At 36.1% G+C, this 16,467-nt stretch overlaps 2 protein-coding genes across 2 annotated transcripts; both read left to right on the forward strand.

Annotated features, from left to right (window-relative positions):
* The first annotated feature begins 2,421 nt into the window (after positions 1–2,421).
* Positions 2,422–9,536, forward strand: LOC104088653 (subtilisin-like protease SBT5.3). Its single transcript, XM_018768293.3, has 11 exons — positions 2,422–2,576; positions 2,744–2,853; positions 2,955–3,052; positions 3,433–3,597; positions 4,863–4,971; positions 6,827–7,367; positions 7,535–7,632; positions 7,833–8,078; positions 8,248–8,362; positions 8,463–8,676; positions 8,812–9,536. The coding sequence occupies exons 1-11, from the start codon at positions 2,505–2,507 to the stop codon at positions 9,345–9,347; spliced, it is 2,304 nt and encodes a 767-aa protein (XP_018623809.1). The 5' UTR covers positions 2,422–2,504; the 3' UTR covers positions 9,348–9,536.
* Positions 9,537–13,097: 3,561 nt separating this feature from the next.
* On the forward strand, positions 13,098–15,462 carry LOC138893672 (uncharacterized). The gene is made up of 3 exons (XM_070178323.1): positions 13,098–13,246; positions 14,303–15,114; positions 15,239–15,462. Exons 1-3 carry the CDS (start codon positions 13,098–13,100, stop codon positions 15,460–15,462), a joined length of 1,185 nt encoding a protein of 394 aa, XP_070034424.1.
* The last annotated feature ends 1,005 nt before the right edge of the window (positions 15,463–16,467 follow it).

Consider the following 16,467-nt stretch of genomic DNA (forward strand, 5'->3'; position numbering starts at 1 on the left):
TTTATGAGTACAGATATTACCAGCGCATCATTATGTGGTTGCACGATGCCTTCAGCGTCCTCGACGTTGAAAGATATGGTTCCCTCTGGTACATAATCTCAAGTTTGTTTTTCCCTTGTAATGGATATCTTAGTGCACTTTAACATCGTCCCTTGGGGGATGCCAACTCCCCAAATGATTATGTTAATGACATACTGAGGTTCCTCTTGCTCGATCCGCTTGTTGGAGTCCCTATTCCTGAAGTGATTTTTGGCTCGATAAAGTTCTTACTTTTGTTCATCAGTTCTTCATTATTGTGAGCCCGGGATCGAAGGCAGACATTACATTAAACTGTTACTGAGTCCGGGATCATTCCCTTTAATTGGTTTGACAATTTATTATGTCCTTTATCTGTTCAATCTAACATTTTTTATCATTTGTATTGAATTAATCTGCATATCATTAAAATCACATATAAATTCATTTGTTATCTATTTTTTAGGATAAACAACAATATTTAAGTGATGATGAGCAATATAAGCCATGATGTTTGTGTTTAACCCCAACTGTTTTAACCATTAACATATTAGTAGATTTCACAAAATCTTTGTCATTTGGTTTTTGACTTTTCAGAAAAATCTTTTTTGATATATTTATAATATTTTTGTCAGGTTTTATTTCTATATAATCTTATTGTTTTCAAAATTTTAAAGTTTATTAAACTATTCATTTGTTATGAGTAAGCTTATTAACTATTCAAAAATCTTAATTTTGATACGATTACTCTATGAGATATTATGTCGACCTCAACTTTAATATTTCTTCTTCTACCATTTGCTACAAAATGTAAGCTAACATTGCATCTATGGTCGGAACTAGGGTGGCGGAAAGGGATTCAGCTGAATCCCTTTGTCGAAAAATTAAATTGTATATACAATATAAAAATTATTTTTTATGTAGTATAGTAGATATTGAATCCCTTGTGTATTTATTTTTTATATTTTAAATCTCCTTAGTGAAAATACTATTGATCTGCATCACATAAAAATAATTGGACGGAGGAATCAAATTTGTTAATGTAGCCTTTGTATTCTTATTTATGCCTTCCCCTCGAAATCTTATATCGAATTAGTAATATATTTAGTTATATAATTTCAGTTTTTAATTAGAATATAATGTCTTAGAAAAATAGTTTGAACACAATTTATTTTTCCTTATTTTTAATGAGAGTGTGGCTGTGAATAGTGAGAAGGAAAAGTACAAAAAAAAAGAAGAAGAAGATAAAAACAAGGAAAGGATCTAATTTAAATGCACTTTGCAATGGTTAGATTAAAGCTACGATCACAAATCATTTTTAAATATTGCGATTCACATGGATAAAGCTAGTTGCTGTCTTCTTTTCTTTTTTAAATATTTCTTTCCGTCATCGTGTTTAACGGAAAATTATGTTTCTCTCCAATCCCAAACGATTTTTAAGTACCGCGAAGCACGTGGATGAAATATAATATTCCGAATTACTTGGGTTCTTTTGGTAGGATGCATTACACAATAATTTATGTATTAGTTTTTGGTATTACTAATTTCTTATTTGGTATATATTTTTAACAAATATATGTATTACTAATGCAACTATTAGTTATACAACATATTTGTTATTATCATATGTATAACTATTATATACCGAACGGGAGATTTGTTATTAGCAATATCAAGGCTATTAGTGCTTGCATTAGCATAGTTAAAGATAAAATTGTCCTTAAAGTCCCTTAAAGCTCTTTATGGAGGGCATTTTTATAAATAACTAATTTTCTTAAAAATTATGCAATGCATTTTAATTTTTAATAAACCATATCAAACTGTAGATAAGAAATAATCTCTGCATACCTAATGTTTTTGTTACTAACCCATGCATTACTAATACACCTAATTCATCATTATTTTTATACACTCTGCATTACTAATACACCTTATTTAACACTATTTTTATAGGCACTGCATTTGGAGATTGAAACAGTACATAAGCAAGTGCTATAAAAATATAATTATATGGTAATTCCTTCTTAAGGTCCCGTAACCAATGAAAGGCAATTTATTCTATCTATATACTAATAATTTAATATATTCAGAAAGTAAATTCAAAATGTCTGAACAATATTCATGAAACTACACATAGAATTTTGGTAAATGCTTTAAAAGTCTTCCCTTCTATTATATGATCTGGCTTTAAATTAAGTCAAAAGAATTGGATGCATACAACATGCAATAAATGGATTCATAGGCCACAAGTAATAATAATATTTACAATCTTTTTAAAAATTCTTTCTAAAGTCAATGACTCTTCCAAATAAAATAAGATCTATAATTTGTTTTTTTTAAATTCATTCTAAAGTCAGTGATTCAACCAATAAGAGCTCTCTTTAAGTATATTAGAACTGTGAATCGTATTGGAAGTAAACTCCCTAAATACTTTTGAGGGAAGAAGAACTGAAAAGGAAAAAGAAGAAGAAGAGAAAATTGCAGAAAATATGAAAATAACAATATGTCTTCTTTCATGTTTTTTTGCTCTATTGTTTACACCCACATTTGCCATAAAAAAGGTAAACATACGTACCTTTCATTTCTCTTTATAAATTGTGAATATATCGTTACTATTTGCAGCATATTATAGCTCAAACAAAAATCTTAACATAATTTTAGAAAATCATATTTTTCGTCGAAAAGTTTCAAAAATTTTAGTAATGAAAATAATTTGCGTTTTATATAGTCATACGTGGTGTATATGGGTGCACATTCACATGGAAAAGAAGCATCATCCATTGATTTTGATAGAGTTACTGATTCCCATCATGAGTTTCTTGGATCACACTTAGGAAGGTAACTGAATATTGTCAAACTTTAGCTTCTTTTTTTTTTTTGATTATTTGAAATCCTAAATATTTTAGTCTTTTTTTCTAACATGTTTAAAATCTGAACAGTATTGAGAAGGCCAAGGATGCAATTTTTTACTCTTATACTAGACACATCAATGGCTTTGCTGCCATGCTTGAGGATGAAGAAGCTGCAGCATTATCCAGTAAGCATTCTGAATTCTCAAATGGTTTGAGTTTTGCAACTACTACCCATTTTTTCCCCTCTTTTGCTTCAATTCACATTTTCACTGTTCAAAGGCGAATTCAGGAAATAGAGTCGGTGAATTATGTAGGCAGAAGGGTGGTTAATTAGTTCATGAACACCTTTTGTCAAAAAATAATATTGTGAATAGCGGTTAAACAAATATTCATGAACAAACTTAGCGATATTCCTGAGTTCGCTACTTATTACTATATGTTTACATTATAATTTTCTCACAAATATGTATATAACTCGAGCAGAAAAATAACAATAATTAAATTCAATTGACAAAAGTCGCCTTAAATTCGCTTCTAATTGTGTCTATATGAACTTTTTTTGCAGAGCATCCCGGGGTAGTATCAGTATTCTTGAACAGGGGTAAAGAACTACACACAACCAGATCATGGAATTTCTTGGGGTTGGAACATGACGGAAAAATCCACGAAAGCTCTTTATGGAAAAAGGCTAAATTTGGAGAAGATATCATTATTGGCAACATTGATTCTGGTATGTGTTGTTTCTACTCTCACTCTCTATATTGACCTCACACGTCAGCTTATTTTCTGTCAATATGATCCAATTTTAATGTCTTTTTAGAAGGGAGCCTTGGAGCAATGATAAAATTGTAGGTTACTGGCCGTGGAATCAGCCACTGATATTTTCATTAGGGTAGTCTGTCTATATCATACCTCTTTGGGGTGCGACATTTCCCCAAACTCTTCATGAACACGGAATACTTCGTGTACCGGGCTGCCCTTGGACGTCCTTTTTCACCTAATGTTGGTTTTCCATATTGGATTTACTATAAATAGTTACCCAGTACTCATATTTAGTACATAAAAGCCAAACTCTTTTTATTATAATTTAAGAAAAAAACTTTTTTAACTTCTTTCTAATTCTTTCTTACTCATCTTTAGACTTCTTTGATTCACAATATAATTATTTTTGCAATTTGTCTATTGGATATGAAGTTGGCACAAATGCACGTGGATCATTGACTTTATTGATGTAAGATCCGGAATTTCTTATTACACTGATTTTAATGTTTGATAATCACCTTCACCTTGGTGTGAGCTAGCTAGTGTTAGAGTGTACGTCTAGAGAACAAATAAATCTTTTATTATATATATATATATATATATATATATATATATATATATATATATATATAAATATAATTTGATTATTTTATGTACCAGTCGACACAAAAAAGTATTTTATGTATCAAGATCTGACTATCCTCCCTACCTTGGCCAATCCAATCCAATCCAATTTCACATATTTGAGGACCAGATTATTAATTTAGACCAAAAAGAGGTGAAGATTAATGATTGCTTCCATCACTCAAAATTTGAATCTTGTGAAGAAACTCGTGCAACAATTATGCATAGCTCAACAACAACAAGAGTTCATTATTATTGTTTTCTTATAATAATGATGGTCGACTTATCACACATTAACTATACCACTTGTATCTGTCATTTATATACCGCAATGAATAACTCTATTTATTAAGGCTTAGCTAAATAAGAGAAAATCATCTGAATCCTAGAAACTCTATTTTATCAAGGTTTATGCAGATAAGAGAAATCGTCTAAATTCTAATGTAGGATTTGAACTCTCGACTCATATAGTCACATGGTCTTTATCGCATTTCATTGACAGCTACGTCATACCCTTGAATGGATCAAGAGTTTATTATCTTTATCGTTTCTTCTTAATTTAATTGATACCCCAATGCTCACCTTTTTAATGTGATGGGGTTGGAGCAGGAGTTTGGCCTGAATCAGAAAGCTTTAGTGATGAAGGAATGGGACCAATTCCATCAAGGTGGAAAGGAACTTGCCAACATGGTACAGACGCTAGTTTTCGATGCAATAGGTACTCTATCTCTATTTCCTTCTTCTCTTTCCCATTTTTCATTTTTTTTCCATTTATCTGCACTGCTCTGTCATCATAGGATAGTTTGCTCTTTTAAAAAATCTCCCTCAAGTGGCACATTATAATATTGAATTGAGACGGGCTTAAATGGGATATGAATAGTGAAAATTCATTTAGTTCATCCTAACTTGTTTTTGAGATTGAGGCGTATTAATAATTGTTGTTATTATGGTATTTCTTTTGAAAATTCATGTAGTCCGACCTTATTTACTTGAGATTAAGGCGTATTCATAGTTGTTGTTATTATGGTAGTTCTCTACGCATTGTGCACTTTGTTGGATCAAATGGGAACTCAAAATTGTACCTTAAAATTTGGAAAAGGAATCTCCAATTGGAAAATATTGTTTTCCTTGTTCCTGATGTTTTAGAAGTTAGAAGGGGCGCTTTGGAGCAACAATAAAGTTGTTTTCGTATGACCTATAAGTTACGGTTCGAGCCGTTGAATCAGCCACTAATACTTGCATCAAGTAGGTTACCTACATCATCGTTTTGGGTGTGGGCCTTCTCCGGACCCTATGTGAATGCGAAATGCTTCGTGCATCAGGCTGCCATTTTTATTTATTTACTTATTTATGAAGCTTTAGAAGATGATATTGATATCTAGTGCTTGTTCTTTAACTAGGGGTGGCAATTTGAGCCCAAACCCATCCAACCCGTCAATTTAGCTCATGGGTTTATTTGGGCTGAGCCCAAGTTAACCTATTATTTTTTATAGCTCATTCTGACCCATTAAGTGGCCCACATACAACCCATGAAACTCACCCCAAAACAAAGGGATCTCAACCCAACTTATCTAGAAATTTACTTAGTTGTCACATCATTAGTTTTTGTATCTATGTTTATAAATGAGAATCAAGGTATTTAAGTTTTAGGGTGTGTTTGGTATGTCTCATTTTCCGCTGTTTGATAGCACAAAATAGTTTGAAATTGTTTTTCTGCACCACCCCCGATCCCCCTCCCCTCCCCCCCCTCCATTTTTTTTGTATTTTCAATTTTCTTTGTTTTAGTTTTTCTGCACCACCCACACACCCCAACCCCCTATCCCTACTATTTTCACCTATTTTTATTTTTACTTTTTTTGTATTTTCAATTTTCTGCACCACCCACCCACTCAACCCTTACCCCTACCCCCACCCCACCCGCAAAATATTTTTCAACTTACACATTTTAAATACTAATTTGTTATTTAAGAAAATATATTTTGATTCTCAAAATATTAATAGTATTTATTTACCTGTTATATATAGGTGTATAAAAGGTAAAAAGCTTTGTTTATGCAAGATGAACACAGTTTTAAAATATGCGTCAAGTTGGACGGGTTGGGCTATGACCCATTATTTAGCCTATCTTGACTCGGCCCATCTTAGCCCAAGTACACTTTGGGCTGAGTTAGGCAATGACCCATTTATTGACCTAACTCATTTTGATCCGCCCAAATTCAGCCCAACCCGCCTATTTGCCAGTATTTCAATGCTTAATAGTTTGGCTTTGAACAACAAACTTTTACCTCTATCTGCTCTGTAGATTATCATATCAAAGTTGTCTTCACTAGCTATGCTGTTCACATATAGGCAGAGAAGGCAAATAGCAACTTGTTCAATCAAATTTCCTTAAGTATTCTCCCTTCGTTCAATCAAAAATGATACGACGCCAAACATTTTGGAACGACACAAACAGAAAAGTTAGCCATATAAATTGGAAAGAGACATGAAGCATGATTTATAAAGCTTTATGCTAGTTTAAGTGTTAAGATCAAAATAACTTTTGACTTTTGGAGTTTTTGTTAATAATGAAGGAAGTTGATCGGAGCAAGATATTTCATCAACGGATTCGCTGCTGCAGCAGGAGCTCTTGTCAACTCCAGCTTCTACACACCACGAGACACTTTAGGGCATGGATCGCACACATTGTCCACAGCCGGTGGTAATTTTGTGCAGGGAGCTAATATTTTTGGGTATGGCAATGGCACAGCAAAAGGGGGATCACCACGAGCACGAGTAGCAGCTTACAAGGCTTGTTGGCCTCCTATTATTCCAAGCGACTCGTGCACTGATGCAGATGTCTTGGCCGCCTTTGATATGGCAATTCATGATGGTGTTGATGTGCTTTCGGTATCAATGGGAGGATTACCTGTACCATATGTCAATGACAGTATTGCTATCGGTTCGTTTCATGCTGTTAAGCATGGCATTGTTGTGGTAACCTCGGGTGGTAATTCTGGTGCTTATCCTGGTACAATAGCCAACACTGCACCTTGGCTCATCACTGTCGGGGCAAGCACCATTGATCGCGTGTTTGCTAGTTATGTCATTCTAGGAAACAATAAGCGCTACAGAGTAGGTTTCTCTTGTCCTCTATTCTTAATGTCTGCAAAACAATAATCTCTGGATGCGAGCTTTAATGAACCAGGGCCGGAGCTTTTCATAGAGAGTTAGATAGCGTCAGTTCTCATAGTGAGGCTTGGGCCGTAATTTAACAGTATTCAGGTTCTTTTGTTTTATAGGGAGTAAGCCTTGCAACTGAAGCAGTGCCCCACGGCAAGTCCTTCCCAATTATTACAGGTGCATCTGCTAAACTTGCCAATGCAACAGCCCAAGCTGCGTGAGTATTACTGTCTTCCCTACTGCTTAATACAAAGGGATCTTTACACAAATAGCCCGGTCAGATTCACTTTTTAGTTTTTCTAGCTGGTATATATATTATACGTTAATTATACACGGTTATACACATATTATATATGGATTATACATATTATGTATTTGCTGGCAATTTTTAGTGCTAACATATAGGTGCTTCTGCAGTAATTTTTGCCTAGGTGGGACTTTGGACCCTAAGAAGACCAAGGGGGCTATTTTGGTTTGCCATAGAGGGGGTAGTCCAGGGCTTGACAAATGCACGCAAGCGACTTTAGTAGGTGCAGTTGGTATCGTTATACTCAACAGTGAATTCTTTGGAAATGAAATGTATGCTGAACCTTACTTCTGCCCTGCAACGCTTATCAGTTACTCCGATGGACTTGAAGTCTTGGCTTATCTTAATTCAACAAGGTATAACAGTCTAAGAATCGGGCGTTATGCCAAACATGATTGTTGAATTAAATTTTCATGGCACAACAAAATTCAGTATGCACATTGACTTAACCTGCTGAATCCTTTATATCGCCTTCTTTTTCTGTTTTTTCCTTTTTCATGTTAAACATCATTGTGGTGTGAACAGGACACCTACGGCTTACATTACTCGGCCAACAACTGAATTGGGAACAAAACCTGCTCCAATTGTGGCTGCATTTTCATCCATTGGACCAAATAGGGTTACTCCAGAGATTCTCAAGGTTTTCTTTTAACCATTTCAACAATGTTAGTTTCAAGTTTATTAAGGAAAATAATTTCATTTCAATGAGTATTCATATGAATATGATACTATCTTTCCAGCCTGATATCACTGCCCCAGGAGTGAGCATAATAGCTGCTTATACTGGAGTACAACCGCCTACACAAATAGGTTTTGATGATCGCCGGGTTAAATTTAACACAATGACAGGCACTTCAATGTCATGTCCTCATGTAGCTGGTGTCGTTGGCCTTTTGAAAGCGCTCCATCCAACTTGGAGTGCTGCAGCCATCAAATCTGCCATTATGACCTCCGGTAGGATTACACAGCCCTTTCAATGCAACTTTTCTTAAATTCTTGATCATATTAGATTTCTAGAATAAGAACTAAATGAGTTATATGGAAACTTTTATATGATTTTGATGCCTTGATACTCTTATTCTTCTGCAGCAAGAACGCGAGATAATACTTTCAAGCCAATGACTAATTCAACTGACCTTAAGGTAACACCATTTGCATATGGAGCGGGAAACATATGGCCAAACCGCGCCATGGACCCTGGCTTGGTTTATGACTTAACGATCGATGACTATATGAGCTTTCTCTGTGCCCAAGGCTACAATAAAACTCAAATCAATATCTTCTCACAAGGGTACTTCAAATGTCCCGAGCCTATTAGTTTCATCAATTTGAATTTACCCTCAATCACAGTGCCCAAGCTCAATGGCTCAGTCGTCGTGACTAGAACTTTGAAGAATGTAGGATCACCGGGCACTTACAGAGCTCGTATTCGCTCCCCAGCTGGAATTTCTGTTGTTGTTGAGCCAAACACTTTGGAATTCAACAAGATTGGAGAGGAGAAATCTTTCAAGCTCACTCTGAAAGTTAAAGGAAATAAAGCTCCAAAAGATTATGTGTTTGGCCAGTTAATATGGTCTGATGGCAAGCACAATGTTAGAAGTCCCATTGTAGTGAAAGCTAGTTAAGAATGTGTTTGGTAGCTTTCATTTCTCTGCTTGTATAATACTATTCATTGAGCTCAAAGTATTCAAACAGTTTACTTGTCCAATTAATAATTTGCCAACATTAGTTAGTTTCAGCAATGTAATAAATGGCAATCATCTTAATTAATCTTAAAGTACATTAACATTAGTTTATTCAACGCTTTATCATGAGATTGTTTTTGTGAATGGCTCAATGAGTAATAGAGCTTGTACTGCAGTGAGTAGTCTATTTATAGTAATATTTACATAGATGAGATTAGTAGATTTCTCTAATGAGACCGATTATAACCACATCTATAACAAACCTTTCCTATCGCTAGGAGGAAAGCCCATGAAAATCATAAAGTGGACAGCAGATTTTAAACCTGAGATAGAAACTTCCATTGTGCCTGTATGGATATTAATTCACCAACTTCCTTGGCATCTTTTCAGATGGGATGTGATGTCAAGCTATTGCTCCTGATCAAGCTACGTACTCCAAAACTAAAGGGAATGTAGCTAAGCTTAAGGTAGAGATTGATCTATTAAAGCCCAAACAAGATCAGATTTGGTTGGGATTTAATAGATTAGAAGAGTCGGAAGATGGGATGTGGCTAGACATTGAGTATGATGGGGTTCCAAGCTACTGTAAATGTTGCTTGCTTCACGGCCACATGGAGGATCAATGTAGAATGAAAAAAGAAAGGAATGACAAGAAACTGAATGGCAAAAATACGAACAAAGGAGGGGGGACACAATCAGAGGAAATGGTACAAGACAAAAGTAATAACGTACAAAAGGAAGTAGGAGAGCAAAGTAATTCAAAAGATAGTAACCAATGGGAACAACCAAAGAAGAAAGAGAGAAGAAGAAATAAGAATCAGATGGATAATCCTCAGATACACAAGCATAACAAAGTCATTGTAATTCAAGAACCAGATCATCAACATCACTTGACAAGGGCTCCGGAGGTTCCAGAAAAAGGAAAAATGGTGGATGACAGTGTGGAACATCAACAAAACAAAACAAAAAAGAAGGTGGGTACACAAAAGGAGAACCAGACCAAGCAACATACTCAGGAGAATGCAGAGAACAACCAAGATCAAATGCATCAAAAGGAAAATAAAATCAAAGACAACAAAGGAGGACAAAAAGATAATGCAGGCAATCAAAAGCAACAAAACCCAAAATACAACAATGAGCAGGATAACCACACAAGAACACGTGGAGGGGCTCAACATCAGGAGCTATTCCATGACTGTGCCCAGGACAATGAAGACTCACAACACGAAAATCAGGTATCCAGAATACCTGAATCCACTGAACAAACAAGGAATCACATTATCCCACAACCTTTATCTTCAACTGCTCTTCAAGTCTTGAATGGAAGCACAAGGATAGATAAGGAAGATGATATTGGAAGTGCAAATGAATCAGAAGAAGGGGATCACGAAAGTTTTGATCAAGAATATGGAGAAGATGAGAGTGAAACAGATGAGTCAGAGAGTGTAGAAGAGGAATCTAGCTCGGATGATGAAACTGCAAAGAAGTTGATTGAAGTTTTTCCTTCTACAGCTGATCCAAACAATGAAGTTGATAAAGCCTTTGGGGAGGTGATTGAAAAGGGCCACTTATCACCAAGAGGAGCCAACTCTAGTAGAGTAGGTAGAGCTAGCAGAGGTGGTAGGGGATGTAAAGGAGGAAGATCAAATGTTCAACATGCTGTGAATATGTCACAGGCCAAAAGGACCCCTAAACCAAAAGTTTTTTTTATGATTAAGTCCATTTTTTGGAACATTAGAGGTACCAAAAGTCAAGGTGCCTTTGAAAGACTTTTGCAGATGAAGATTACTCATCAGATTCCTTTTATCGCTCTGATGGAACCTTTCTGTAAGCCTAAGACAATGAGAAGGTATAAGACAAGATTGGGGTGTGGGTTTGGTTATTCCAACTGTAATAACAAAATCTGGATAATTTGTGAAGATTGATTGGATTGTAAAGTTATTGAGGATACAGAGCAACAAGTCACTTGTTCTCTGAAATTGGATGGTAATGACTTGTTAGTGACTGCTATTTATGCTAAATGTGACCCTCTTCTTAGGGTCGATCTTTGGGATAACATCAGAAACATAGCAGCCCACCATGATGTCCCTTGGATAGTAGGGGGAGATTTTAACTGTATCTTCTCTCCTGATGAAAACCTGGGGGGGGGGGGGGTTGTAATGTACATAGAATGTTAAAGAGCATGGATTTTCTCAATTGTATAATTGACACAGATCTAGTAGATGCAGGATATTATGGTTCTGTATATACTTGGTGCAATGGATGGGAATCTAGTAAGAGGGTGTGGAAGAGGTTGGATAGAGTGTTGACTAATCAAAAATGGTTGCAGCTATTTAATAGCACTTGTGTCACTCACCTTATCAGAACTGGATCTGATCACTCACCTCTTTTTGTGAGTGCAAAAATACAGGAGGTAGAAACTCCTAGTTATTTCAGGTTCTTAGATCTATGGGTGGATGAGTCTTCTTTCCTGGATATTGTATCAGAAGCCTGGCAGGAGGAGGTGACAGGGAATCCTATATGGAAATTCCATCTGAAATTAAATAATACTTGTAAGAAACTATCTTGGTGGTCCAGGAATGTAGTGGGTAATATTTTTTAGAAGACCAAACAGATGGAGGAGCAAGTGAGGGTGTTAGAGGAAAAGATGATTGCAGACAATAAGGACACTCAAAGAATAGCCCTGAACAAGGCCAATGCTGAACTTATCAGGCACAACAAGGTGGAGGAAAAGTTCTTGAGGCAGAAAGCCGGCTTGAAATGGTTTGTTGAAGGGGAAACCAATTCAAAATTCTATCATTCTGTTATAAAAGGAAAGAGAAAAAGAATGCAACTCAGTAGAATGAAGAAAGAAGATGGTACTTGGGTGGAAGGAGAACAACAACTTACAGAAGTGGCTGTTACAGTTTTCCAAAAACAGTTTAGAAGTGAAACTATATCCAAGGGATATTTCAATGCTAAATTGTATACCTAAATTAGTCACTGATAAAGATAATAGGAACTTAACCATAACTCCTAGCTTGGAGGAAGTAAAAGAAGTGGTCTTTTCTCTGAGCGCATCCAGTGCTCCTGGCCCAGATGGTATCACAGCAAAGTTCTACCAAACTTGCTGGGATATCATTGCTGGGGATTTACAACTAATGATACTTGCCTTTTTTTGCAGGTACCGAACTTCCCTAGGCATTCACTCATACATGTCTTGCTTTGATTCCTAAAGTGCCCAACCCACTGGAATTCAACCAGTTCAGGCCAATCAGTTTGAGTAATTTTTCATGTAAGATTATCTCAAAGCTAATGACCAGAAGGCTTTCCACAATCATGCATAAGTTGGTTTCTCCTAACCAGATAGGATTCATTAGAGGCAGGTCCATTACAGAGAATGTTATGTTAGCTCAGGAACTGGTGCATAACATCAGAAGGCCAAACACTGAAGGAAATGTAGTGATGAAATTGGATATGACCAAAGCTTACGACAGAGTGGATTGGAACTATATATGCCAAGTCATGAGGCAGATGGGTTTCTCAGAAGTTTGGGTGGACAAAGTATAGAGATTGATTTCAAATGTCTGGTACTCCATCATTATAAATGGGAAGAGACACGGTTTCTTCAATTCTTCAAGAGGTTTGAGGCAGGGCGACCCACTTTCACCTTCACTATTTGTAATTGGGGCAAAATTATTTTCCAGATTAATGGATCAACTCACTGAAGCAGCATTTATCCCATATTCAGTTGATAGAAATGGACCTATAGTTACACATCTTTGTTATGCTGATGACACTATATTGTTCTCATCTCGTGATCAACAATCATTACAAAATATGATGGACAAGTTAAAGAGGTATGAGGTAGTATCTGGGCAACTGGTAAACAAGGCTAAGTCTTTCATCGTGATGACCCCGGATACAACTCCTGAGAAACTACAAGAAGTATAATCTATCACTGGTTTCAGGGCATCGAAATTCCCTTTTCAGTATTTGGGATGCCCAATATACTTGGGAAGAAAGAAGATAGTATATTTTAATGAGATGGTGGTTAAAGTATCTAATAGGATCCAAGGGTGGCAAGGAAAACTCTTATCCTATGTGTTAGGATCGGGAACCCGGGTAGTGCGGAATATAGCCAAACAACGGTATAATGGCAATAACAAAGACAATGGAAGTTGATAACAACGACAATTAAAGTAAATAAAGAAGACACAAATTTAACGTGGTTCGGTCAAAATGACCTACGTCCACAAGCGGAGAGGAGCAATTTACTATAACAATAAGAGTACAAAAAAGAGTACAAAATTAGAGTAAACACTCTAATTAATCCCAAATACCCTAAGAGAATAACCTCACATGATCACTCCAAAGAAAGGGTTTACACAAGTGCTTCCCAACACTTAACTCTCATACAAAACACTCTTAATAAAGGAAGAAAGGAAGAAACAAGAAATGAAGACTCAAGTCTTGTTGGTGTATTTCCAAATGAGTAGAGAGTCCTCATTATATAGGAAGAGAAGAAAGAAATGCTTGACCAACAATTGGCCACATCCTCTCAAAATACAAGGCCATTTATTTGGCCAACAAGGCCTTAAATAAAAGGCTCCAAATGTGCCAACAAGGCTCACAAATAAAAAGCCTAAAAATAAGGCCACCTTTTACACTATGGTGGCAAGGCGGTGCTGATTAAAGATGTTTTGCACTCACTCCCCCTTTACCTATTATATGTTGTTAGCCCTCCTAAAACAGTCTTGAACCAGGTAGAAAAAATCATTGCCATATTCTACTGGGGGTTAGACAATATTAGCAACAAGTACCATTGGAAATCATGGAAAGACTTATGCTTTTGGATTCAGAAGTTTGCATGATATATCACTATCCTTTGCAGCTAAGGCATGGTGAACATTCAGGACAAGTAATAACCTTTTCAGGACATTCATTGAGGCCAAATATTGTAAGAGGGGTCATCGAGTCTCATATAAGCTAAGACCTGGTCTTCCTCAAATCTGGAAGAGACACATGGAGATCAAGGAAGAAACTGAAAAATACATTCTCTGGAAAATAGGTAAAGGTAATTTGTCCTTTTGGTGGGACAACTGGACAGGTCAAGGAGCTTTGGCAAATCTAGGGGTTAACTACCCTACTCCTAAAGGAACCAAAGTTCAACAATTCATCAGGAGTAAGAAGTGGGATGTAACAAGATTGCAAGCTATAATTCCTCATCGTTTGGTGAGAATTATCAGAAAAATCAAAATACATCCTATGGATGATGACAGGCCAGTTTGGACACTTGAGCAATCAGGGAAGTTCTCATGCAACTCAACCTGGAATGCACTCAGAACTACCAAAAATCACACTTTCACAGGTATCAAAACATGGCATCCAAAGTTACCATTTAAACTCTTTGAAAAAAGACCACCAACAGATGAGATTGTCATTAAAAAGTTTAAAATACAAGGCACTTCTAAGTGCACTTGTTGTTCCCAAGCTTCTTGTGAGTCAATTGATCATTTATTCTCCACAAGTCAGATAGCAGGAGAAGTGTGGTCCTTTTTTAGCAATTCTTGTGGCATCACTATCCAACAGGGAACAATGAGGGCTATGATTATGAGATGGTGGCTAACCAAACCAAAGAATAAAGTAGAAGAAATGATTTTGCAATGCATCCCCATTGTTATTTGTTGGCATATATGGAAGGCAAGGTGTTCTTATAAGTTTGAAGGTACAAAGTATTATGCGGGGCAAGTCATCCAGAATACTTGTTATCTAATGAACATGTTATTACATACTACCTTCCCTTCAGTCAACTTTCATTATAATGACTGAATAAGTAACGTGTTTGATAGAAAGATTGCAACAATGCCTAAGTATCAAAACAGTGAGTTGGCTGAAACCTGCACCAGGAGGAGGAGGTGTTGTGAGAGACCATAATGGAAACTTCATAATGGCCTTCTCGGCGTACTTTGGAAAATGCTCTAATAATGTTGCCGAGGCAAAGACCATGCTGATGGGGATTAAATGGTGCAAGACCAACAATATAAGGAACCTTATTGTGGAGACAGACTCTTAGATTGTTAGATCCCTTGTTATCGACAAATCGAAACAGAATTGGCAGATTATGTACTCGACTCATAAGATAAGGAAAATTTCGAGGAATTATGAAGTAGAGTTCAAACATATCTGGAGGGAAGGAAATACAATGGCGGATATGTTGGCCAACTGGGGTGAAAGTACCAAGAGGAAAACTTTCTTCACTGAAGTTATATCACTTCTAAGACAGGTGACAACGGCACTGAGGAACGATCAACAAGGTAAATGTAACTTTAGAATTAAACCTAGGAATGGTTTCTGTAATGTCAAAGAATTCATTAGTTAGGGAACAGTTGTAGAGGTTCCGATTTTTGTTATTGTCTAGCGACATACCTTTATGGAGGTATGTATAGTCAGCTTTTTAAAGGCAACATGCCTTTCAAATGTGTAATGAAGGTCTGGTCCTCCTCTTTGTAATCTCTTTTGTGATATGAAAATCATCTCAAGGACCCAACTAGGGACTTGAGCATTAATCTAAAAAAAAAGTAGACACGAGTAAATAAGAGTCCTAATATATCAATCGCTGCCCCAACTAAACACAACTTTTTTCCTTCTTGGTTTTAGACAATGTACTTGAACCATTTTCCACCGCAATAGCTCTTGCTATTGTTGAGTAACGTCAACATCTTTTCTATCGCTAGGCTCATGTGCGGCTCAGGGATGGCTCAGTCAGGAGTCATGATCAAACATGACCCTTTGTTATTAACATTTCGTATTGATGGTTTTGATCCTAACAATCATGTGTTAGCATACGAATGAATCTAACCTTACTTTCTAAAATTGTATGATTATATCTCTTATACCACTAGACACCCCCTTGCAAAGAAGTGGTATCTTGTATACTCTATTTCAATTTATATGTTTTACATTATTTCTTCTATAGTGTGTTTAAAAACAATGTCACATCTTGTACTTTTTTAAGTTTTTAATCTCAACATTCACATTTTACCTCTATTGTAGGAATAATTTTTATTATGTTATACGC

The sequence above is a fragment of the Nicotiana tomentosiformis genome, chromosome 6 (assembly GCF_000390325.3).
Source record: "Nicotiana tomentosiformis chromosome 6, ASM39032v3, whole genome shotgun sequence".
NCBI classification, from domain to species: Eukaryota; Viridiplantae; Streptophyta; class Magnoliopsida; order Solanales; family Solanaceae; genus Nicotiana; species Nicotiana tomentosiformis.

Coding starts and splice junctions, on each gene's coding strand:
- LOC104088653 (XM_018768293.3), top strand. CDS start 2,505: ATGAAAATAACAATATGTCTTCTTTCATGTTTTTTTGCTCTATTGTTT. Junction 7,368..7,534: donor GAAACAATAAGCGCTACAGA/GTAGGTTTCTCT, acceptor TTTGTTTTATAG/GGAGTAAGCCTTGCAACTGA. Junction 7,633..7,832: donor AATGCAACAGCCCAAGCTGC/GTGAGTATTACT, acceptor GTGCTTCTGCAG/TAATTTTTGCCTAGGTGGGA.
- LOC138893672 (XM_070178323.1), top strand. CDS start 13,098: ATGGATCAACTCACTGAAGCAGCATTTATCCCATATTCAGTTGATAGA. Junction 13,247..14,302: donor ATGATGGACAAGTTAAAGAG/GTATGAGGTAGT, acceptor GTGAACATTCAG/GACAAGTAATAACCTTTTCA. Junction 15,115..15,238: donor GTGTTCTTATAAGTTTGAAG/GTACAAAGTATT, acceptor CGTGTTTGATAG/AAAGATTGCAACAATGCCTA.